This window comes from Brassica rapa, chromosome A04 (genome assembly GCF_000309985.2).
Source record: "Brassica rapa cultivar Chiifu-401-42 chromosome A04, CAAS_Brap_v3.01, whole genome shotgun sequence".
NCBI classification, from domain to species: domain Eukaryota; kingdom Viridiplantae; phylum Streptophyta; class Magnoliopsida; order Brassicales; family Brassicaceae; genus Brassica; species Brassica rapa.
The window spans coordinates 1782944-1807917 of NC_024798.2; the positions used below are offsets into that span (position 1 = coordinate 1782944).

The 24974-nt window shown below is 34.2% G+C and overlaps 4 protein-coding genes across 5 annotated transcripts in view; 3 read left to right on the plus strand and 1 right to left on the minus strand.

Annotated features, from left to right (window-relative positions):
- Positions 1 to 24974, plus strand: part of LOC103863002 (dirigent protein 17) — a 65869-nt gene that overhangs the window by 33672 nt on the left and 7223 nt on the right. Inside the window, exons 2-3 of one of the 2 annotated variants that reach the window (XM_033290048.1) lie at positions 23893 to 24242; positions 24333 to 24373. In XM_033290048.1, the coding sequence (XP_033145939.1) occupies positions 23907 to 24242; positions 24333 to 24373 (377 nt within the window). In that variant the 5' untranslated portion in view covers positions 23893 to 23906. Of the gene's footprint in view, positions 1 to 23892; positions 24601 to 24974 lie in introns of those variants that run through there. The other variant, XM_033290047.1, reaches the window with a different exon arrangement.
- LOC117133454 (glutamate receptor 2.1-like) lies at positions 5989 to 12465 on the minus strand. Its single transcript, XM_033289655.1, has 3 exons — positions 6943 to 12465; positions 6483 to 6832; positions 5989 to 6402 (listed from the first exon to the last, which is right to left on the minus strand). The coding sequence occupies exons 1-3, from the start codon at positions 9086 to 9088 to the stop codon at positions 5989 to 5991; spliced, it is 2910 nt and encodes a 969-aa protein (XP_033145546.1). The 5' UTR covers positions 9089 to 12465.
- On the plus strand, positions 17321 to 18223 carry LOC103863320. Its single transcript, XM_009141077.1, has one exon. It carries the CDS (start codon positions 17321 to 17323, stop codon positions 18221 to 18223), a length of 903 nt encoding a protein of 300 aa, XP_009139325.1.
- On the plus strand, positions 19924 to 22933 carry LOC103863321. The gene is made up of 2 exons (XM_033290340.1): positions 19924 to 22278; positions 22373 to 22933. Exons 1-2 carry the CDS (start codon positions 19924 to 19926, stop codon positions 22931 to 22933), a joined length of 2916 nt encoding a protein of 971 aa, XP_033146231.1.

Here is a 24974-nt window from a genome sequence, read left to right on the forward strand (position 1 = left end):
TTTTACTGATATTTTATGGCAGATCTATGTATTTGAGACATAATTAATACATAAGCACATAACAATTTGATAATTTACAGGAAAATAGTTGATGGCCACCATGAAAATAGATTTAGAGTCGAAACCCTATAAAAAAAGTTATGGGAAGATGATGAAAAAATTACAATTATGCTACTCATTAAAAAAATGATTAAATAAAAACACAAAACGAGCTTTTGTCTAGAAACACGGGACTGAACCAACAACATTAAAAAAAGGATGATTAAATAAGCGACTGAACCAACAACATTTGGCACCATGCCACTGAAATTTAATAATATTGATTCCCAAGTTTATTAGTTACAAAAACCGGTTCAACCAATTCCAATCATAATTAAATTTGATTCTTAATAGTTACCGTAAATGGCATTTCTTGATTAGTTCCTGATTTTAGTCGTTTGTAATAGAAACCAAAATCAAGCTTAGTCCAGTTTTTTCATTATACACGCAATATTTCTATAGCATTTATAGAAATAACTTTACATAAATAATTTTGATCATTTATATTATTTCTGTTCTTATTTATAATTTACATTTAAAATATATTTTTTCTTTAAGGGTTACATAATACTAAAAACTAAGTATTTTTTAAAAAAATGATCATATCTTCAAATACACATACATATAATATATATATAAAAATATATAACAAAAAATATATAATATATACATATAATATATATATATATTAATCAAATCAAATGTTGTTCGGTTGAGTTTGACTGGATCAAAGTAGTCAAACCGAACCGAATCCAAATTCAACCCACCTCAATCCATATTCATGCTTTTCCATTACAAGTTTTAAACAAATTGATTCCAACAGAAGTACAAAATTCCAATCACTTAGGTCTAGCGAAGCAGATCATAACAACATTCTTCTTGTTGTTCCCTTTTCCCCAGCCTCCTCTAAACTCAGCTCCATACTATGCAATCGGTATAAAACCCAACCCATACCCTCCTCCTCTCCTATGCAGTGGCTATGCTGCAAAATCTGTGAAGATTTTATAAATTTGAATAATTGTTTTTAAGAAATTAGAAGATAAATAAGATTAGAGGTGAAAACATTTTACAACAAAATAAAAAGAAAATAAAGAAAAAACAAAATCTTTACATAACGTTTATACAGAGGGGTATAATTGCAATTAATACATAATATCTTCTATACTATATTTGCGAAGTGATTTTGCTACATGTTATTTTTACAATCAATTCACAAAAAAAATATGACATGGCTATTAAAATTGATGACATGTCTTATAGCTTAATATGACATGGACAATTTCATTTAATGTTAATTTATATTTTTGATAAACTTTTTAAATATGGTAATAACTCATATATTACATTTAGTCTTTTTATATTTTTGGAAATGTTTTTAGAATATGGGGAATAACTCATAAATCATCATTAAAATAAATATATTCAAATATAGCATTATAAATTTCGAAATATAATTTAATTATATATTTTTAAATTATACAATTTTCTTACTAAAATCCCCTAGACTATATTTGCGAAATGATTTTGCCACATATCCTTTCTACAATCAATTTCACAAAACAAATATGACATGACTACTGAAATTGATGACATGTCTTATAGCTTAATATGACATAGACAATTGCATTTAATGTTAATTTATATTTTTGGTATACTTTTTAAAATATGGTAACAACTCATATATTACATTTAATGTCAATTTATATTTTTGGAATTTTTTTTAGAATATGAGAATAACTCATAAATCATCATTAAAATAAATATATTCAAATATGTCATTATAAATTTCGAAATATAATTTAATTATATATTTTTTAATTATACAATTTTATTACTAAAATTTTCAAAAATGTATACAATTGTTTTTAGAAAATTATAAAAATTTAATCATAAAATCATTATTTTCTTATATATCTACAAATTTTATAAATATTATTTAATTTTAATTTTTGGTAAGTATGCAACTTTTACAAATTTCTTTAATATATTTAATTAAAATAATAAATAGAAAAATCTATCTAAGATTATAATTTCAAATATATATTTATACATGCATATTCTTAAATATAATTTTTATGTTTAATTAAATCAAATTTGTATTAAAATATTGATACGAAAAAGAAAATTACAATATTAATAAAATTTTATTTTAAAATATAATTTATATTTATTTGTTAAAAAGTATTTACATTTTTTACTGCACATGGTGCAGCAAGACACCTAGTATATAGTATATCATAACCATTTAGTTGCTATGGTCATTTGCCTAATTGATTTTTTTTCATGGGGATACGTGCCAATTTTCTTTTAATTTATTTACTTTCTTTTATAGTATTCATCAAACAGATATTGTATTCTACTCCAGGCGCCGATAATCGCTTCCGTCATCGCTTGACGAACTTGGATCGGGACTTTAATCTCTTATGGCACAAAGGACCAAAAAAAATCTACAACCACCAAAACTAATCTCTTATGGGACAAGTGAGTGTAAATTATGATTTTACCCTTAATGAAACTTCAATATCAACCATTAGATCAAAATCATTCACGTTATAATGTGAGCCGTCAGATTTAAGGATGAAATATTTACAACAATGCCATTAATGAATCTTATTCCTTAGCCATCGGATCATATGAGTATGTTTTAATCTTAGCCATTGGATTTCACCATCTAGCATCTTCTCTCTCGGCTGGGTCCCACATAAACTTTAATCACTCTTCTTCTTCTTCATTTTACCCTCAACCATATTCAACCACCACGAAAATTCATTACATTCACCAACCAAAGCTCTCTTCTTCAACTCTTCATCCACACACCTTTACATATGTTTCTTAAGGTCTTTTTACAACATATGATGCCCTGAAACAGCACATGTGCGTCGTCTTTGGTTCTAAAATCGTTTGGTAAGTGTATACTCTCTCCCTCTCTTTTCTCTCACTCTTCTCTGTCTTTTTTTTTTTAATTTTTCTAATGTTTTATGTTTCAGTTTAGTCACATAATATGTATATTAACATTGTGAGTAAGATTCTAAGATTTAATATAATGTTGTTAAAGTATGAAGCATGATATTATAGGATAAATCATTTTTGTCTATGGTACAACTGATACAACTTTTGCATATGTATCAAACAATACAGCTGATACTTGTATAACTAGTCCAACTATGTCTTATTTACCAGACTAGTGATACTGATATAACTAGTACAACTATTCAGATTCTGAAATTGAAATATTCCATTTGATATTCCGTATGAAAAAAAAACAATTAGCTGGCTAAATTGGTAAGTATTTAGATAGGTTCCTTTTTATTTGTGATAATTTTTTTTTTTTTTGCAGTTTTCACACCATCTCATAAGTTTGCATGATCTACCTTATACTTTTAAGGTTTGTTAACTTCTTTGTCCACATAATTTTTGGAAAACATACATGAAATGTATTTTAACAAAATTGATGATTTCATTTTATTCGGGCAAAGGCATATACACATAAAGAAGTGGTACAACTGAGGTAAGTTTAAATTTTATGTGGTACAACTAGTTTTTTCGATTTCAATGCCAAAATACAACTCAAAAACTAGTACAACTATGTACAAACCAGTACAACTCAAATACTAGTACAACTATGTTATTTCATCTTGTATTGTGCATCAAGTTTTAAATGTGTATCAGGTTTTAAACACTGTGGTTGAACTACATGTTAGTATGTTGCTTTAGTTGTATCGGTTGTACAAAATAATTGGTGATGCAAATAATTTACATCAATTTATTTAATAATTGATGTAAATATATAAATTATTTGCATCATTTCTTTTTACACAAAATTAGTATTAATTTTATGAAGTTATTCAAAAATATGTATCATTTAGAATTGCTGATTTATATCATTTACTAATTAAATGTAATTTAAAAAAATTGATTAAAATGATTTATTTTGGTAAGTAATTCTTAATTAATACTTTTACTGATTATTTGTATTATTTGTTGCAATTTTGTTTTCTTCTAATAGCTATTATTATCTTGATAAACAAACTAAAATTTTACAATTGTCGATAACAATTGTATTAATACATCACGATTAAAACAATTACTTGTAAAAAAAATCATACATCAAACCCAATTTGTTTCTTCTTTCCGGTGATTTGCGTCTTTAGAGCAATGGTTGAAAAATTTTATGGCTCTGCATCTAGCTTTTTGGCCTCGAGACTAAAAAGATGAAGATGATTTTTTAAAAAAATCGTACAACTAGTATAACTAGTATAACTTATAAACGTATCAATTCCAAATCAAATATTATTAAAAAATATATATTCATATATTTGACACATGCAAGCAGAAGAGATTAGACCAATATGTCTTATTGGTTCTACATCATTCTCTTTTCTAGCATTTTCATATGCTGGAAACAATCAATAAAAAAAATTATACATCTCATAATTAAGCGATGCTATTTTATAATTTTTCTCAAAGTCATGTCATCTTTTTTTTTGTGAGAATAAAAATGGTGATGACACATAAGAAAATTATTTCTCAAATATGTATAGGAGATACTCAATATGTACTAGTTGTATTAATTCGAGTTGTACTAGTTTGAAGTTTACTAGTTGTACTAGTAATACTTTTCGTTCTTCATTTTCTTGAATATCATATGGAAAGATGAAATTTGATTCTAGATAAGATATAATTGATTAAATATAACTATGGGTTGATCGATTTTAGAAAAAAAAAGAAAAAAACTTAGTGGATGATTGAAGAAATTTTTTGATTTTGTTTTATGGTGAAAAAAATGGGGAAGAAGAAGAAGAACTGGGTTGGGTTTCTTCCTTATTTTTTTCTTTGGAGACATAGTTTCTCAAAGAGTGACACGAAATTGGAGAAATATATGAGATTCAAGATGATTGTTGTCGAGTTTGATTAGTGATGGGAGATAGAGGGAGATCGTGATTTTAGTTCGTAGGTATCGTTGGTTACGTCGAAGACAAAGAAACTGGGGACAAAAGAAATTGGGGATTTAGGTTTATTAAAATATGGATCGGGTCGGGTTAATGGTAAATGGGTGGGTACACTGGCTGGATATGTAAATATGTTGAAGTTTTAGGTTTTATGATATTTTCTGCTTAACTTTAATTTATTTTTAATTCATTAAAAAAATAAAATAGAAGAGGTCTATTCCAGATTTTTTGTGCCCTTCTGGTCCATCCCAGCATTTGATCCCTTGGATCGTCCGAAACTTTCGATTCCATTTCGGTGTATATCTATGGTTTAATTCTGCGTTGAATGTTTTGACCTGGTGAGTTTCGGAAATCCATCTGAAATGTGTAAATTTTGCTTGCGACACTATGTTTGTCAAGTAACTGTCATGGTGTTGTTCGTAACGGGAACAGATTTCAAAACCTTATATACAATGAATCTTGCAGCGAAAAAGAGAAATGAAACAGAAAATGTGCTAAAATTTGACTGCCATTGTTTTGCTTCTCCACTGTTAGTGTCTCGAATGCCATTGACATTGACATTTCTTCACTTGGTTTTCCCATAATTCTCGCAGGTTTCACCTTCTATGAAACACAAGTTCCCCAAATGCTATAGCATATGTTTCAACGAAAACTTTTTGCTCCACTCTCTCTCCCTCTGAATTGTTGTTATTCATTTTGGAATGGTTCGATTTCTTTGCTTTGATAACTGATTATAGTTTGATCTGCATTTAAAAAGTTTGGACTTTGTGAGATTTTGGGAATCTAGATGAGCTATGGGTCACTTATGATAGTGAATAAACAAAAACTCTGCATTCAGAAGAGAAAGTAGCAAGCAAAAGAGCATTTTCATAACGGGGGCATATTTTAAAGCCTTTTACTGTATATCATAATGGACAAGGATCATCATGATCCTAGGAAATGTCTGTGTTTATTACTTCAACATGATACGAATCTCGCAGGAAAGGTAAATGAAAATGTGCTAACTTTGGCTGCCATTGTTTGCTGGGTTTGCTTCTGCATGGTTATTCATGGAGCATTGACATTTCTTCGTCACTTGGTTAATGTATGAATTTCTGTCTGGCTGAAGGAACTTTTCCCACAATCCTTGCAGGTTTCTTTGATCTGGGTTTTCCTTCAAGAAATGGAACATACATTTCCCCAATGCAAAAGCACAGACTACGGCAGCAGTGAGGAACAAAACCCAAAAACTATCGATGCCAAGTTTCCGGAAGGATACAGATGGATTTGGGTCGGGGCCGGTGAGTGGATCTGAGCAACTTTCATCTATTTTCTTGAACCATGCGTTCTCCAGTTGGTTTGCCTTGTTCGACTCTTCCACTTTTAGAATGGCCCTTGAAACATCAGCCACTAGAGGGGATCCAATGGGAAAGACCTGCAGAAGAAACTTATGGTCTTAGAACTGAGTTGAAGAATGTTGCAATAGAGAGTGTTTCTGCAAAGGTATGGACTTACGAAGCCTAATCCATCGACCTTGAATGGTGTTTGAACCATTTTATACTTGTTACAATACTGCCCGAGAAAGACTCTCACATATGGCACTTCCATGAGAGCTGCAGAAATACCGCCTCTTGCTGATCCTATGCTCAGTAGCTCGTCACAGTGTTCTGCTCCGTGATAGTTTACGAGCTTAGCATCTGAGAAACCTGATTCTCTGAGTCTTTCCAAAACGAAGGAACTGCTTTGATATCCCACAACTTCTCCTTTTTCTAGCAAACTATTTATGTTGGTTACAGTTGGATGAAGCTGTTGTGATGTTAGAAGTGATGCCAAACTAGCGGTGTAACTCTGAGTCAACACAAGTACTAAGAAGTACCAAACGATAACCACGAACCTCGCCCAGAAGCTAAGCACTCTTCTCCTGTAGATGCATTAGATGTAAGCAACAAGATGTTTGGAAATATATATGCAGTACTTAAGTATGTGAAAAATGAGAATTGGCATAGAAGTGTGAAGGAGAGAGTGGACATACTCGGTGCAAAGACCATAATGGAGAAAGAAAACCAGAGTATAGTGCTGATCTGATAATTTCCAGGCCCATCAAACTCTGGATTTACCCTATGTTCAAGAACCCATACGACAATGGCAATTATGAAAAAGGACAAAAGACTGAGTAGCCATAGTCCCCATGTCAAAGGCATCAAAAATATGGTACTGCTTCTTTTGACATTGTCTTTAACAGGAACGACCAGACCCACACCTGATGGTGTGTACGGCAATGAAAACTCAACATACTTTGACCTGTTTGCCGATATTGTTGTATCTCCGACCACAGCATCATATTTCTGCTCCAAACACAAAAGAACAAGGCTATCGTTAAGAGAATCCAGCTTAGTGGAGGTTAGAAATGACATACAAGAGGAAAATTGTTGGTAATGCTTTACCCCGAGGTACACTTGGTAGACCAAAGTCTCGTAATCCATATCTTCTATAGGATAGAAGTCATAGGACACATCATAGGGCATCGCTTGAATAACAGCCTCAAAGTACTCGATGCAGAATCCACTGAATGTTGTTGAATTGGTGATAGGATCCCTTGTAACCTTCACAAACTGCGGGGAACCGCTATTAGTTGGGACTCCAATCTTCAGCCTTTTCCCATTTGTTGGGATCTCCCAACCTTTGGGTACAAAGGTGGTGTCTCCAGGCCATATAACTGGTCTAAGTAGATCTTTCCAAGTAGAGAAAGTGGTCATGGTAGCTTGTGTTTGGTCTACGTTCTTCAAGAGACCATGTTCTTTCATCCAGTATCCTATGGTCCTTCCTCCATGCCCATTCACGTTAACAATCTCAAACACTGACGGCTGCAGTTCTCGGTTGATAAATCGGAAATCACCAGCAAGACCTTTGAACCGAACTCCAGAGAGTGTCTGGAGAAGTTTTGGACCATACTGAGACACACCTAGACCTTGAAAGCCAGACATTTTCCTCATGGCATCTGTCTTGACAAAAGTAAAATTTGATGTACCAGCTTCTTCGATGGCCAGTGCCAGTGCAGTGGTGGCATCATAAGCCCACAGTCCATACACGCTCAGGTCAGAGAGTGGGAATCTATTCTTCCATCGAGATTTAAATGCTTCAAGCTCTTCCGATCTGGGTACATAAGTCTTAACACCCAAGACCCCTTGCATTGTATCAAGTTCTGTCTCGTTCATGAGACTAAGACCATCGGTAATGGCGTTGGTGAGGATCCAGACGTATCCTTGCTTCATCAAACCAATTTCCTTAGCTTTGGCAAAAAATCTTGAGGCAAGCAGTTCAACAATGTGGACAACAAATACTCTAGTGGGTAGAGTCATCATCCGTAGAAGTTCCAGGGAGATTTCATCATCCGTGGCATTGGGAGAGATCACGGTCCTATAAGGTATACGAACGTTAATCTCTTGTAAAGCATCGGTAAGATGAGGCATTATACCTTCTCCGAAGGTGTTGTCAACGTATACAGGTACGACCTCTCTCCACCCAAAAAGTTTGATGATTGCTTTAATGGCGTGTACTTGAGATGAATCATCATACGTAGCTCGAAAGAAGTATTGACTACGGATGGAAGCTAGGAAGGGACTTGTTGCAGAATATGAAACAATTGGAACCTGAGATTTTTGTCCTATCTCAATCATGAATTGCGCCTGCATGGATGTCCATGGTCCTATAATCGCTTTCACGTTCTGGTTTGTTATCAAATCAAGAGCTGCGAGAAACGCAATTAATGCTAAGGAGTGTTTTGTTATGCGAAAAAAAAAACTCGGAAGAGACAGTATAAATGCAGACAAGAATTGTACATCTGAACTGATGCGTGTACCTGCTGCTGCTGCGATAACAACATCCTTTTTGGAGTCAACAATGGTGGTCACAAGCCTTGTCCGGGTTTCTGGATGGGAAGAGTAGAAATCAGAAAGAGACATGTTGATACAGAACAAGGTCATGTTGGAATATGCCATTCCTACATCGTCCACGATTCCCACTTTAACGTCTGTTGCTGTATTTTGTCCCTCTCCAACTTGCATCAATAAGACGACAACAAGGAAGAGTAGGTTGATGAAGAGGTCGTGTTCTCTCTTCATATTTTTTCTTCAAATTTTGCAGAGGAAGAATGAAACTTGGTTGGTCTATATATGGTATGATCTTTTGTTGCAGACTGAGATGGTTTGAGAATTCGGGAAGTGGATAAGTTATGATATGGTAAATTAATGTTGTTGAACGTATCAAACTCCAAGTTGATATATCTAAGCAATGGAATGAACTTGTCTTCTAATACTTTGATTAGTAAACGGTTAAGGTCAACTGTTGTGAAGGAAGAGACTTCGTCCAGTGCATAGTTAAACAATAGGCAACAAGTTGTCTCTCAATCACAGTTTACTCTTTCTCTCGGGAGAACAATTCTTCGCAAGAGAAGAAACGAGAAGTTTTGTTTCATTTATCACATGCTTAAGTCACATAAATGTCTCAGACTGTCGGGAGAACAATGTTTTTGGCATTTCTGATATAGAAACCATCAGCATGTTCTGTGCTCAAACTAATGAGATTTTCAATTGTTATATATCTATTATATTAAAACAGCAGTGTGACCAATTGATAAAAAGTTATGTCTAATTAAAAATAACTGATTTTTAAATAACTGCATCTAATTATATCAAAACACTAGCCACGTTATAATTTTCTCTACCAGAAACAGTTATCAAGTTTTCTTTGAAAGCTAACAAACAAATACATAACTCAAACACAGATACAGAGTACAAGCTACAATCGATCTATTTGTGGTTTCTGAAATCACTTTGTAGCTGCTTTCCTTTATTCCACTTACTGGTCTCAGACTACAACAAATTAAGACAAAGGCCATGTTCGAAAACGCGGGTAAGGCTTCCGATTAAGCGCCTGCGAGACATTGGGCGGTGCTTGGGCATGGCGATTTCGCCATAGGCGGCGAGCAAATCGGAGATCGCAATTCCTTTTTTTTTTGAGTTTAGAATGTTTTAAACTGATATTTTATGGCAGATCTATGTATTTGAGACATAATTAATACATAAGCACACAACAATTTGATAATTTACAGGAAAATAGTTGATGGCCACCATGAAAATAGATTTAGAGTCGAAACCCTATAAAAAAAGTTATGGGGAAGATGATGAAAAAATTACAATTATGCTACTCATTAAAAAAATGATTAAATAAAAACACAAAACGAGCTTTTGTCTAGAAACACGGGACTGAACCAACAACATTAAAAAAAGGATGATTAAATAAGCGACTGAACCAACAACATTTGGCACCATGCCACTGAAATTTAATAATATTGATTCCCAAGTTTATTAGTTACAAAACCCGGTTCAACCAATTCCAATCATAATTAAATTTGATTCTTAATAGTTACCGTAAATGGCATTTCTTGATTAGTTCCTGATTTTAGTCGTTTGTAATAGGAAACCAAAATCATTTTATTTCTTAGTCACAGTTGTTTTGTTTTCATTATACACGCAATATTTTCTATAGCATTTATAGAAATAACTTTACATAAATAATTTTGATCATTTATATTATTTCTGTTCTTATTTATAATTTACATTTAAAATATATTTTTCTTTAAGGGTTACATAATACTAAAAACTAAGTATTTTTTTTTAAAAATGATCATATCTTCAAATACACATACATATAATATATATATATAAATAATATAACAAAAATATATAAATTTTTGAAAACCCGATTGAACTGGTTCGACCAGTCACCCAGTAAGCATAACGAGTCGATGTCTGGTCTGGGTTTCAAAACATTGGTTCATTTCAGTTTTCTGGATAATTTTGCATAATGTAATGTAAAAACATCAGATAATTCATATTTTTAGTATATACATCAGGTTGTTTGACTAAAAATATCGGGTAATTCAAATAACTTTTTAAGGTCTTGGATAAAAAGTATCCGCATAATTCGGTTAATAAATTGTATTTTTAGTATATTTGATTAATTAGAAATAAATATAATTAATATTTGTAGGTATATAATTTTTTATTCTTAAAATTTGGGTTTGAAGATTGGTTATGTCGAGAGATATATGATTTTCTTGATTATTTATGAATTTGGTTCTGATTTAATTTTGATTCTTTTGATTCTTTTGTTTCAGATAAATATGTGTAGACCTATACAATATTTTACATAGAAATTCATATAAAATCTAGGTTTTCGAGGTTTCATTTAACAATTAGGCCATGAGTCACGCTTTTTTTTAATAAACACAACTGGCTTTCAACAACTAAAATGGGGTTTTTTCATTTTTTAATAAACACAAACATGGTTACAAAGAAAAATACAAACTTAAAAATTAGATTTCTAAAAAAATATGTAAAACAAAAAATATACCCGTCCTCTCAGGGCGGTTTGTCCGCACATCTATTTCCATAACTACCATCTATTGGTCAAAACATGTATTTTGTAACCTCCTTTCCATAATTATCGATGACCACACCACTTCTTTCTAATATTTATATTAGGCAACTGTTATATAAATGATAATAATTATTCTTTTCTTTTGGGTTTATCAAAATTAAGTTTGCTTACTTCCTTTCAACAGTATTCTATCAAAATTTTCTTTTGTGTGTTATTGGATAATCTGAACCTTTTTCTTTTTAGATTTTTAACCTTTTATTTTATTAATGGAACACATTATTTTATATAATTATGTATACAGTTACATTATTGACATATCTTTCTATAATTGTATGCTAATTATTCCTTATAATCTCGGTTAAAAAGTATAAAATTTAATTTTTATATCACAGACACTTTATATTTGTTAAGAAATACAAAATAAAAACACTTATTATAGTTTCATTTTTTCACCTTTAATATTACAAAAGAAAAAATATACTATTTTCACCGACTATTAAAATATAATATTTAGTTATAACAAAATTTGGTATATTTAATTATTTTAACTAATTATAACTTACATCTCACCTAAAAATTAGGATTTTTTCAACTAGACATTAATTTATTCAAATATTAAATATTTTACATAGACATTAAGTTTATCAATTAACAAAGAGCAAGATGTTAAAATAGGGTTTAACGGTTTTAATAGAAATAAACATTCATATAAACTCATTTAGTTTAACGGGATTGAAATAGGTTATTCGATCAAAAATATTTATTAAAACACCAGTATGACCAATTAATAAGAGTAGGATCTAACTATTTTTTTTATTTAAAGAGTTGTTATCTATTAAGTAAATAATATAAATGTAACCCACTAACCCTATATTTCTTTTTGTAAACGAACCCACTAATTCTATATTTTAGAATTAGTTTGCCCGAGAATTAGTTTTGCGCATGTGCGGACAAACCACCTATATTTTTTTAAATTTGTGTTTTTTTTTGTAATCATATTATGTTTAACATTAATTTAACTACCAAAAAATATATTAAATTAAATTAATATTAAATATAATATAATTACAAAAAAATACAATTATAAAATTTAAATTTTTCAAGAAAGATAGAACAAAAATATTTTTACAGGGCGGGTATATTTGTATTTCAATATTTTACATAATTTTAATGAGTATCCGTATTTAAACTGAACCCGTAATTATCCAAACAGAATCCAAACTAAAATTTATAAATATCCAAATAGGTTTTAATCTCTCATCTAAAGACCAATATCTGAATAGTCGGAATTGAACCCGAATTCTTACTCTATAATATGATCACAGATAAAACATAAATATGATTACAAAAAAATACATATATGATACAAGGAAAGACACAAGTATATATGAAACTTGATTTATTTAATATACTTACAAAAATAATCTATTCTATTAAATTCATATCATACAAAAATATAATTATACAAATACACAAACATATAAATTATATTAGACAAATATTTTTAAAACAAAACATATACCCGCCCTCTCGAGGGCGGGTCAATATCTAGTTTTTTCTATTAAAAGAAAAATACCATTTTTATCTACTACAAAATAGTCATACTAAAAGTTTAGATCCATATATTCAAATAATTTTTTTTATTGTTTACATTAGTTTATTTAATGTATAACATTTCTAAATAATTATATTAATAACAAATTCATTTTAACTATAAGTTTAAATGTTAGTTTTTGAAATAACAAAATCTGTTGAGAAAAAATCTAACAAAATCTGTTTAAAAATTTAAATATTCTTTTAATTCACTGATTAATTTCGAAATTAGTATTATAATATTATTATAAATTAATTTTAATTAAAATTTTATTATAAACAAAATAATGATTTTTTTTGCTAATTTTATAAATTTTATAAATATATTCTACATTATATTAAAATAGAAGTAATTTTTGCTTTTTTGTTTTTTCCTTTTAACCGTAGAGGCAACAACCAAAAAACAGGACAGACGTTTTACTGCCTACCTGGTGGGATGCTGTATATATCAATACCAGAAACGGAGGAGTTTATCCATCGTGATCGAGCCCGCATTATATCTGCAGGCAATAAGGAGTAAAATTCGCAAAACACATATTGATTCCTTATTTTAGATCACTAAAAGTACTAGTACTAGTATATAAAGTTGTACACACAAAAAAAAGAGCAAGAAAATTGGTTTTAAACGTGAAAAACTGTGTGGAAAGTATGTGGAACTCATGTTTGGGTTGTTTTGAGTAAAGATGGTACTAAAGGAAGAAAAGATAATGAGTTGTATGTGCCATATGAATAGTGAAACATTAAAACAATAGATCGTTGCCCCCACTAAAGTTCCTCTTACATAATTTTTTTCTATCTATGCATGCATATACATCATTAACTATTATTTGATACAAGTAAAGTATATAAGGTTTCTATACTAATTCAGTACGATATGACCAACAAATTATCTTCTGTTTAACAAAAAACGAATACAATGATTGTCCTGCATGGGGCTTTGGTTCGAGGACAAAAGAACAAGGACATGATTATCTCAAGTTTCTTAGCCGGAGTTCTTAACTCATGAATTAACTTGTTTTTTTTCTTAGACGAAACTAAGAACATCAGTTAAGAAACTGGGGTTAATGATGGTCTAGAGAGAAAGATAGGTCTCACGAGTTAAAATAAAATATTATAGCAAAAAGAAAGGAAAAAAAAAGACAAGGCACATGTTCTGACACATGACATGGTTCCCTTCTTCACTTCTCCCTTTCAACAGCTCATCTCTCTATATCTCTCCACTCTCACATTACTCTCAGTCTCCCACTAAGTTCATTCATTCTATTTCCTATGTATTTCATTAAGATTCCCTTATTTCAGCATTGCATTGTCATAAATCTTATATTGTGATGATTATTTTGTTGTTGATGATTGTTTATAGTAAGAGGGAACTAATTTAAGTATGTATACATTCTTCTCTATATAAACTAGATTGTAAATGTGAAGGACATAAAGAGATGTTGCAGTCTACACCTCAGCAGAAACCCCAAACCGGATGGATATTGCTGGAACCTATCTATATCTGGAAAATACTCGGTTAAATCAGGCTATATGCTTGCAAGATCTAAACCAGATAATGAGACCATATTTCGGAACCAGCTACCTTCTCTTAATCCACTGAAGGAAAGAATTTGGCAACTCAAAACGGGGAAAAATTTAGCTATTTTCTATGGCAGATCTTATCAGAGTCTGTAGCGGTAAACGAAAGACTTTTTAAGAGACATATTGGGAATGATCCTAGCTGCCCAAGATGCGGCCATGCAGAGGAAACAATTAACCATATGATTTTTACATGCCTTCCAGCTATGCAATGCTGGGCCCTCTCAACGATTTCATCAGCACCGGGAGTTTTTCTTTCAGAAAATCTCTACACCAATTTAAACTACCTGCTTGAAAGGAATAATAGTGGTGGAGATATGGAGGAAATAACCAGAGTTTTTTCTTGGTTTATCTGGTATATATGGAAAGCACGAAATGAAAAACTCTATAATGGTCCAGATTTTCACCAGTGGATACTACAGATTTAGCACTAAAGGAGTGCAATGCATGGTTCCTGGCCAATGAGGAGACAGAACCAGGTGATGGTGCCACTGCACTCATATCAATGAACCCCCCAGAATTACCCTTCTCCATCCAGCTAATCCATTTATAATCCATCCAAATGATACATCCAACTTTTATGGAACTGTTTGTTTGTACATCTAGATGGTTCATCTAAAAAACCAAACATAAGATTCATTTAGATGATTATATGTTTGATGTTAATTTTAACTATATTATTTTTTATTATTTAGTCTAAAAATATTTACACTGAAATTATTTTAAAATTAGCATTTTGACATTCATATATTATTATTTCATATAAACTTATAAATTTTTCTTTAGATTTGTATTAAAAGTTTACTACAATAATAACTTCTAATAAAAAAAAGTTCGATAATCATATACTTAAAAAAACTTTAAAGTTTCAAACAAAAAAAAAGTATTAATAATAAACTGATTATAATAGTCAAATAAATATATCTAAAATTAGTTTTGTATTTTTTTGTGGATAACGAGCTTTTTTTTATGGAAATTGAGATTTGAGATTTTCTGGTTTTGGTCGGGAAAACTCGATTTTCGGTTACGGGCAGAAAACGCGATTTTCGGTTTCGGCGGGAAACCATAAATTTCTATTCTAACGGAAAAAGCGATTTTCTTGTTTAGGCAGAAAAACAAGATATTCCAGTTTTGACAGAAAATGAAATTTTCGTTCTTAGCAGAAAACACAATTTTTATTTTTGGCGGGAAAATGACTTTTCCGGTTTTGGTGGAAAATTTTGTTTTCCAGTTTTGGCTGAAAAATGAGATTTTCCGATTTTGGCAGGAAAACAAGATTTTCTAGTTTCTGCCGGAAAATAAGATTTTCTGGTTTTGGCAGAAAACAAGATTTTTGGTTTGGTGGGAAAATAAGATTTTTGGGTTTTGGCGGAAAAGTGTGTTTTGCGGTTTTGGAGAGAAAATGCGTTTTTGCGGTTTTGGCAAAAAAATGCAGTTTTGCGGTCTTGACGGGAAAATATGTTTTGTGATTTTGTCGCGAAAACGCGTTTTTGCAATTTTTGCAGAAAATGCATATTTGTAATTTAGGGTGGGCTACGAAATGGTTTAAATGGGCTGGGAATGTTAACTTAACTTTTTTATTTCAAGCCCAGTCCGCGATGATATGGCAGATTGATTGGTGGGATATATTTATGCCCATGTGGCACCCCTTAGAAACTCCAAAAATAGTTTCTTTTATATAGTAGGATTTATATCTTTAATGAATAAATATATAAATTAGTTACAAAATAAAAACGAATTTAAATTATTTTGATTAGATAAATAATTAAAATTAATAATAATAAGAATTATCCAAAAACTAAAAGATATATTTTAAACTAAAAATATAATTTCTATATATATTGTGTTGTTATCTTAAATATATTTTTTAATAAAAAAGGTAAAAATTAAAAAAAAACAGTAAACACATAATTAAATACTAATCAAGTAAATTTTTAATTTTATATTATTGAAAATAGAATACTGAGTGACTTTTAAGATTTATTTATTAATAATGAATATAATGTAATTTCTTAAAAACATTATACGTAAGAATTTTTAAACAAAAATATATATATAATAATTTTATAAAAAACATAAATAATAATTTATCATTATAGTCTTTTAACTAGTAATGAATGTAATAATAATTAATTATCAAAAATTTATGCCCGTATGCGCGGACGAAACACCTAGTTGTAACCTAATCATAATGATTTAAATCATTTTACTGCAAATTCCCTTGAATTTTCCTTCTTTTCCATTTAAAAAAACATTGTGTAAATTGTACATAAAATAATAATTTATTATACATAATTAAATTTTATTTTCAGGTTTATTTATATGTACAAGTGTAGTTTATGTCTATTTAAAAAAAAAATTATTTTCAGGTTTAAAACCATAATTCTGAAAAGGAGAATGGCGATTTTTCTCTCTAGATTCGCTCTCAAAAATCAATAATTTTCCGAAAGTAGAGGGTTTGCCTCGACCAATCAGGATGGAGATAACATACGGAAGGTTTTTTACTTTGCCGCTAAACCAATTTTTTTGGAAAATTTCCAAATCTTTGCTCAAGATATCACGAGAATATCGTCAAATATCTTATTTTTCTTCAAATCTTCAAGCATCGAGGTGTTTATCTAGGGCTTTCTGGAGAGCCGCCTTCGTTTCAGTCTTATAGAACGAAGAGAATCTTCCTTTGGCTTGACGATCATCTGTTTCTTCTTCTAATGGACGACGGATTGGATCAAATCATGAAAGCAATGTCTCTTGAGGAAGATGTTCTGGTGACTCTCACTGAGGATGAGGATTACAGTGCGGCGATTCGGAATGGAAGGAGCTTGATAGGGATACTTTTGAACCCGGAATGTCAAAACATGGCGCGTATGCTCCGTACGATGCCAAAGATCTGGAAAATCTATGAACGAGTGAGAGGGATAGCTCTATCAAAGGAAAGTTTTCAGTTCATATTTGACTTGGAGACTGATATACAGACGGTGATGAAGCACGGTTTCTGGACTTTCGACGACTGGGGAATGGTAATAGATCGTTGGATGGAATTTCCACCGACGGACTTTCTGCAGAAGGCTTCAGTGTGGATACGTCTACACAAATTACCGGTGAACTATCTGACTCTGAAAACCATAAGAGCAGTCTCAAACCCCATTGGTCATGTGAAGGACATTGAGTTTGATCCGACAAAACCTCATCTCCAAGAATATGTGAGAGTGAGAGTGATTATGGATCTCCAACAACCAGTAAGAGATTCTAAGCTGTTAAATCTGCCTAATGGAGGAAATACCACAGTGGACGTGGAATATGAAAGAGTGAGAAAGAAGTGCTTCCACTGTTTCAGACTGTCACATGAGAAGCAGAGATGCCCTCTGGTTAAGGCCCAGAAAAATGTTGGAGCCTCTGCAGCAGAGAAAGGAAAAGCTATTGCGATATCACCTGTGATCCATCGCCAACACAACCATGACTTAGTAGGGTCGTTAATGCCTCTTCTGGCACCATCAGTCCCTCCGGGTTTCGCCCCCAAATCCATTGTCGCGCCAGAGGTGTTTGAGCAGATGCAGCTCTACATGAACTGTACGGATCCAGAGGAAAGACGTATTAGAGAATTCAAGATGAAAATGGCGCTGCAAGATCTCTCAATGAACCCTTGAGCTCAAAGCTCATATCTTCGTTTGGAGGATCCCCCAATGATATCTGGAGTCCAAAATAAGAATGTAGGACGAGTCTTTGACTTTCGAACGGCTGAAGCAGTGCAAGAGAATCCTCAAACAGAAGGTGTTACCCTGAATATACCTACATTGCCAGAAAGGGATGGAGATAACCGTGTACTTATGCCTAATACTACGCTCACGGTTGAAAGCCTACAGAAGGAGCTCACTGTTGCTAAGAGGTCTCGTCAGACTGAGATGGTAGAAATGCCATTTAGAATGATAGAGGGATCAGGGGACTACTTGCCTCCTAAAGCAGGGGCGCTTTTCTCTATTGGTCACGATGTGCACTCTACCTCGGGGAAGAGTGATAGAAGCAAGTCATCTAAGCGCAAAGGTGCTTCTTGGAAACGGTTTAAACAAGCACCGAAGGGGGTTTTGAATGCTGCTGGAATAGAACCTCCCAGAGTTACTCAAGATGAAGGGGATAGTAATGTCAAGCGAAAGGCAGGGGATGACAGGGAGGCCTCATCTAAGATGCTAAAACAAACTGAAGGTTTGATGGTTCACCAGAAACCATCCACTCCTTAATGACGACGCTCAGTTGGAACTGTCGGGGTTTGAGGAGCATCCTGACAGTTCGACGTCTAGAGGAGATGTGTCGTGAGCATCTTCCAGACTTCTTGTTTCTCCTAGAGACTAAAAACTCTAGCGATCACGTAGAAGGTTTTAGGAGATCACTGGGCTTTGACCACATTTTTTTGGTGAACCCAGTGGGTCTCAGTGGAGGTCTAGCATTATTTTGGCGGAAATCGCATGAAGTGGAGATATTGTCATCGTCTGACAGAATCATTGATGTCAGAGTAAAGCACCGAGACTTGGTATATTTCATCTCCTTCGTGTATGGGGACACTGTTCGACATAAACGACACATAGTCTGGGAAAATCTGAAGACTATAGGTCTGAACAGGAATGCTGGTTGGTGTCTTGTGGGAGACTTCAATGAGATGATGAATTCAGCAGAGAAGATTGGTGGACCAGTGCATGAGGAGTCATCGTTTTACCCTTTTCGTTCCATGGTTCGAGACTGTAGGGTTAAAGAAGTGCCAAGCTCAGGAGATAAGTTATCATGGGCTGGGGTCAGAGAGGTAATGACAAATGGAGTGAAGGAGAAAGTATGGATACAATGTCGTTTGGACAGAGCATTTGGTAATGCCGAATGGTTTCGTGTCTTCCCTCGTTCACACACATCGTATTTGGAAAGATTGGGGTCTGATCACAGGCCCATTCTGATGAGTGTTATGGGTTTAGAGACGAAGAAGTTGGGACGCTTTGTTTATGACAAAAGGTGGAGCACTAATCCAGAAGTATTGGAGCTGGTGCGTAAAGGATGGAACTTAGATCAGAACCGACAAGAGGTCACAGTATCAGAGCGTATTGCTTCATGTCGCAAGGTACTAGCCCAATGGAAACGTACTGGTGCTAGCAACTCGAAGAAGATGATTATTAAGTTGTGTGCAGAGCTGGAGGAAGAGGAGAAAAAAGTTTCCCCTAACTTACAGAGGACCATTTATATGAAGCTGGAGCTTGCGAAATTATTCCAAGAAGAAGAGGAGTATTGGAAGCTTAAAATCAAGAATAATTGGCTGTAATCAGGGGATAAAAACACTAAGGTCTTTCATGGATGGGCCAAGACTAGGAAAATGAAAAATAATATCCCGAGTCTTACTGATTCTGGTGGAGTGGAGCATACTTCTGAAGAAGCAAAAGGTGATATAGCTGTACAATACTTCACAGAACTCTTCACATCTTCTAGACCATCTGATGCCACTGAGTTACTGCGAGATTTTGTGCCGAGGGTAACAGAGCGTATGAATGAAAACCTGACCAAGCCAGTTACTGATGCGGAGATAAAGAAAGCAGCAAAAGCAATCAAGAGTGATAGCTCTCCTGGGGCATATGGCATGACAGGGCATTTTTTCCAGAAGTTCTGGCCTATCATCGGTCCTCAGATTACCTTAGAAGTAAAGCGTTTCTTTGTGGAAGGGGTTATTCCTCAAGACTGGAACTTCACTCAGCTTTGCTTGTTACCAAAGAAACCAAATCCCTCTCTCATGACAGACCTTCGACCTATCAGTCTATGCGCAGTCTCGTATAAGATCGTCTCTAGTATTTTATGTGCTCGGCTGAAAGGTATTTTGCCTTTATTGGTTTCGCCTACTCAAGGGGCCTTTGTGGCGGGAATGCTGATCTCCGATAACTTGTTGACAGCTCATGAGATGGTACATGGTTTAAAGACCAACCCAAACTGCAAAACGGACTACATTGCAATCAAAACGGACATGTCCAAAGCGTATGACAGAGTGGAATGGAATTTCTTGGAGACATTGTTCCTGAAAATGGGTTTTGCTAACAAGTGGATTCAATGGATTATGGGATGCATTCGTTCGGTTACCTACACGGTTCTTATGAATGGACAGACGTATGGCAAGATCTCACCAGAACGTGGCATAAGACAGGGCGACCCCTTATCTCCCTTCTTATTTATACTTTGCGCAGAGGCCTTAGTTCATGTGATGAACAGAGCAGAACTAGAGGGTAATATCACAGGAATGCGACTTACAAAGCACTGCCCATCCATCCAACATTTATTATTCGCTGATGACAGTCTCTTTCTCTGTAAAGCGACCTTAAAGGAGTGCTCTAACTTCCTACATTGCCTGGACTTGTATGGAAAAGCATCAGGACAAGAGATCAACTTCCACAAATCGTCAATTACTTTTGGAGCTGCAATTGACCCGGTGATGAAACGTGTGATATCAGAATTGCTGGAGATTGAGAATGAAGGTAGTGCTGGTTCCTACTTGGGTCTCCCTGAGTGCTTTAGTGGATCGAAACAGAAGCTGCTAGCCTTTATAAGTGAAAAACTTGGTAAAAGACTTAGTGGATGGTATGCCAAAACGCTTTCCCTTGGGGGAAAGGAGGTACTACTAAAGTCAATTGCCATGGCTCTTCCTGTTTATGCTATGTCTTGTTTTCGGTTAACCAAGCATCACTGTCAAAAGATCATGAGCGCGATGGCGGCTTTTTGGTGGAATGAAAGTAGTGACAAGAGGAAAATACATTGGGTGTCTTGGCCAAAACTATGTACATCAAAAAAGAGCGGTGGTTTAGGATTTCGTGACATTGAAGACTTCAATCAAGCATTGTTGGCTAAGCAAGCTTGGAAGCTTCTGAACGAACCTGATAGCTTACTGGCACGAGTATACAAGGGCAGATACTACGCTAACAAGGATTTTCTAGAGTGTGGAAAGGGCTACAGACCATCATATGCTTGGAGAAGCATTCTTTTTGGACGAGAGCTTCTGGTGAAAGGCTTGATTAAATCGATTGGCAACGGAAGGTCTACGTCAGTTTGGAGTGAAAATTGGATCATGGATAGTACCCCTCGTCGCCCTGTTCATCGTCAACTTCTGTTTGATGTTTCATTGAAAGTCTCAGAGCTTATTGACAATTTGGGGAACTGGAATATTGAGAGACTAGTGGAGTTATTTCCCCCAAATGAAGTCCAACGAATCAAACTAATGACTCCAGGAGTAGTGGATGATTGTTACGTTTGGGCTTTCTCAAGACATGGAGCTTATACTGTCAAAACGGGATATGATTTGATCATGAGAGCTAAAAATGTCCCTGCTGATCAGATCTCACCGGAGGAACAATCTCGGGTACTTTTAAAGAGAAGAGTTTGGAAGATTTCCACCATCCCTAAGATTCGGATGTTCCTCTGGAGAGCCGTCTCAGGTGCTTTAGCGGTTGCGGATAGATTAAACTCTAGAGGTCTCGGAGTGGACGCTATTTGCAAGATATGTCATCATCACGCAGAAACCATCAATCATGTACTCTTTCAGTGCTCAATGGCTAATGAGACATGGGCAGAGACAGGTATGGTGCTTCCGCCTGAGACAATCCAGCGATCCTTGGAAGAGAACCTTTCATACATATTTGACTTGATGGAGGACAACGGAAGCAATGAATCTTTAGTCCGCTCTATACCTTGGGTACTCTGGTTAATATGGAAGAACATAAACTCTCTTTTATACGCTGAAACACAGGTATCTATTGTGAGATCATTGAGTGAGATGATGGTGGAAGTGGAACAATGGTTCCTCTTTAACAAACCTCAACTGCGAACTACAGAGGAGAGAGCTAGAATGGAGCATAGCGACAAGTGGTGTCCACCAGATGATGGGATCATTAAGTGCAACATACATGCGAATTGGAGGAACGCATCATTGCATATGGATTGCAAGGGATCAGACCGGGAATGTCTCTCATCATGCACGAGACGCGATCGTCCATGCTCCTGACCGAATGGTAGCTGAGTTTAGATGCATCATATGGGCTATAACAGATTTACGAGATCTAGGAGTGAAAAAAGTGATAATGGCGTCAGACTATTATGAAGTAGTGGAAGCTATTAAAGCCCCGTCTCGATGGCCCCGTTATAGAGACCTTTTGCAAAGAATCATGGGGTTTAAAGGAACTTTTGATAGTTTGGAGTTTGAAGGAGAAAAAGCTGTTGCTAACAGTGTAACCCGAGATATAGCAAAGAGTGTTCTGCGAAATGGACGGTTTCAATCATATTTGGCAATGGGAGGACCTGCATGGCTTCATGATCGGATTGCCAGAGATGCTGTTAGAAGTGACGTTTGACTCTTATTTAGAGTGTTGTTGCTTTTCTTTCTAATGCCTATGCTTGTGTCATAAGGCTTTGTCTCTGTTTTTGAGACTTCACTCTTGATTAATATCAATTCAGACGTTCAAAAACAAAAAAACCATAATTCTCTGACCAAAAGAACCAAAAATAGCCGGTACGAAAAACCAAAAGTGTAGCCAACCGAATTAAACCGAACTAAATTAATAGCCAATCCCGATTCGAGTTCTCCGTGCTGCCAAACAATCTGTCAACACGCGACGGACTACAGTCGCCGGTGACCTAATCTCTTCGCTATTCTCCGCCAAGCGATCAACTCCGGATGATATCGGTGTCTCTTCTCGTCTTTAACAATTAAACTATATATCGAAATCGATTTGGGGGTTTCACCATTCTCGTATAAGTTCTACGGTTTCGAATCGCGTACCAATAGAAATCGTGCTTATGAATAGCTTTCCTTGGTTTTTGTTTATGAATGATGATTGATTTTGAATCTATCGGAAGTGTTTAGCTTAATGATCTCATAGTATTGTAAGTTATTGAAGTTATCCACATAGTATGAATCTATACCGAATCAACATTCATCATGTTGATCTTGAATCTGTAATACAACTATGAAACTGTTCATTACCTTTCTGAATCTTGAATCTTGAATCTTGACAGAACTGCTTTTAACTCTGTGAGTGTTTTCTATACGTTCTTGCAGAAGATAAACTCAGAATCTTGACCACTTTTGTCAACTCTGTGAGTGTTTTCTTCACGTTAATGCAGAATACAGCTCAGAATCTTCACTGCCGTTGTTCTTTTGAGTGTTTTCTATAAGTTCTTGTAGAAGTAACTCAGAATCTTCACTTTTCTGCTGTTCTTGTGGGTGTTTTATATACCTTATTGCAGGAGATAACTCAGACTCTTATCTACGGCTGTTAACTCTTTGAGTGTTTTGTCTACGTTCTTGCAGAAGATAACTCAAAGATGGACAACACCGGGATCATTAAGCAAGAAGCACCACCGCCTCTTCCTCTTGAGATCTTTGAGATACCGGGAGAGCCTGCGGTTGTTATCAACGGTGTCCCTGACGAGCCTCAAACAGATTCTATGATAGCCAAAGACGAACCAAAACCCGCCACTGTAGGATGTGGAGAATGGCTTGAAGGTAGAGAAGTTCGGAAGTTTTTCTTGGGTCAGTACTATTCCGGTACGGTGACAAAGTTCGACAAAGGCACTGGGTGGTACATGGTTGAGTATGAAGATGGGGATTCTGAAGAACTTGACTGGTCTGAGCTAGAAGAAGTGCTTCTACCTATGGATGTTACTGTGCCACTGAGATCAATCTCGTTATGGATCCTTAAGAATCGTCAGCCACAGGCTCAAGCTTATGGATCCGTGCCGAAACGCTAGACCAAGAACTCCAACACAAATGGGTTTGGTTATTGTGGAGAGTGAATATGGTGAAGCACGATGAGAAAAGGTTACAACACCCTTATATGCATTTAAACTGGAAACACTTTTAATAGTCTCTTGAAATTTTCCTCACTTGAATATATTCGGCGACTAGTAGAGGAACATTGTACTTAGTGGAACCATGGAATAGTAGTAACGCTAGATACAAATAACGTTTTTGTATGGTATATGACCGAATATTAGTAGATGAACGAAGTTTGTTTTTGAAATAGGGGAAATTTGATCAAATAATCCTAACTTTCAAAAATAAGCCAAAAAAAAAAAATCTTCAGTTTACAACCACATCATTTTATTAATCAACTTCTAGCCAAATATGAATAAATCTCTTATGTCTCATACTTTGGATTGATCAAATTATTTCAGTCATGTAAAAGTTAACCGTTTAATGTTATTGGTTATATTTAACGGTTAAAGTTTTAATAAGGCCAAAATGAAAAATGGCTTGCTCAGATATATTTATGTCCAATTTAAAAGTTGGGGATTAAACTTACTTAAAAATGACGTACTTAAAAGTTGTAGTTTTTCCTCTTGATTAGAATGGCTTGCTCAGATATATTTTTAATAAGCTTAGAAATAATA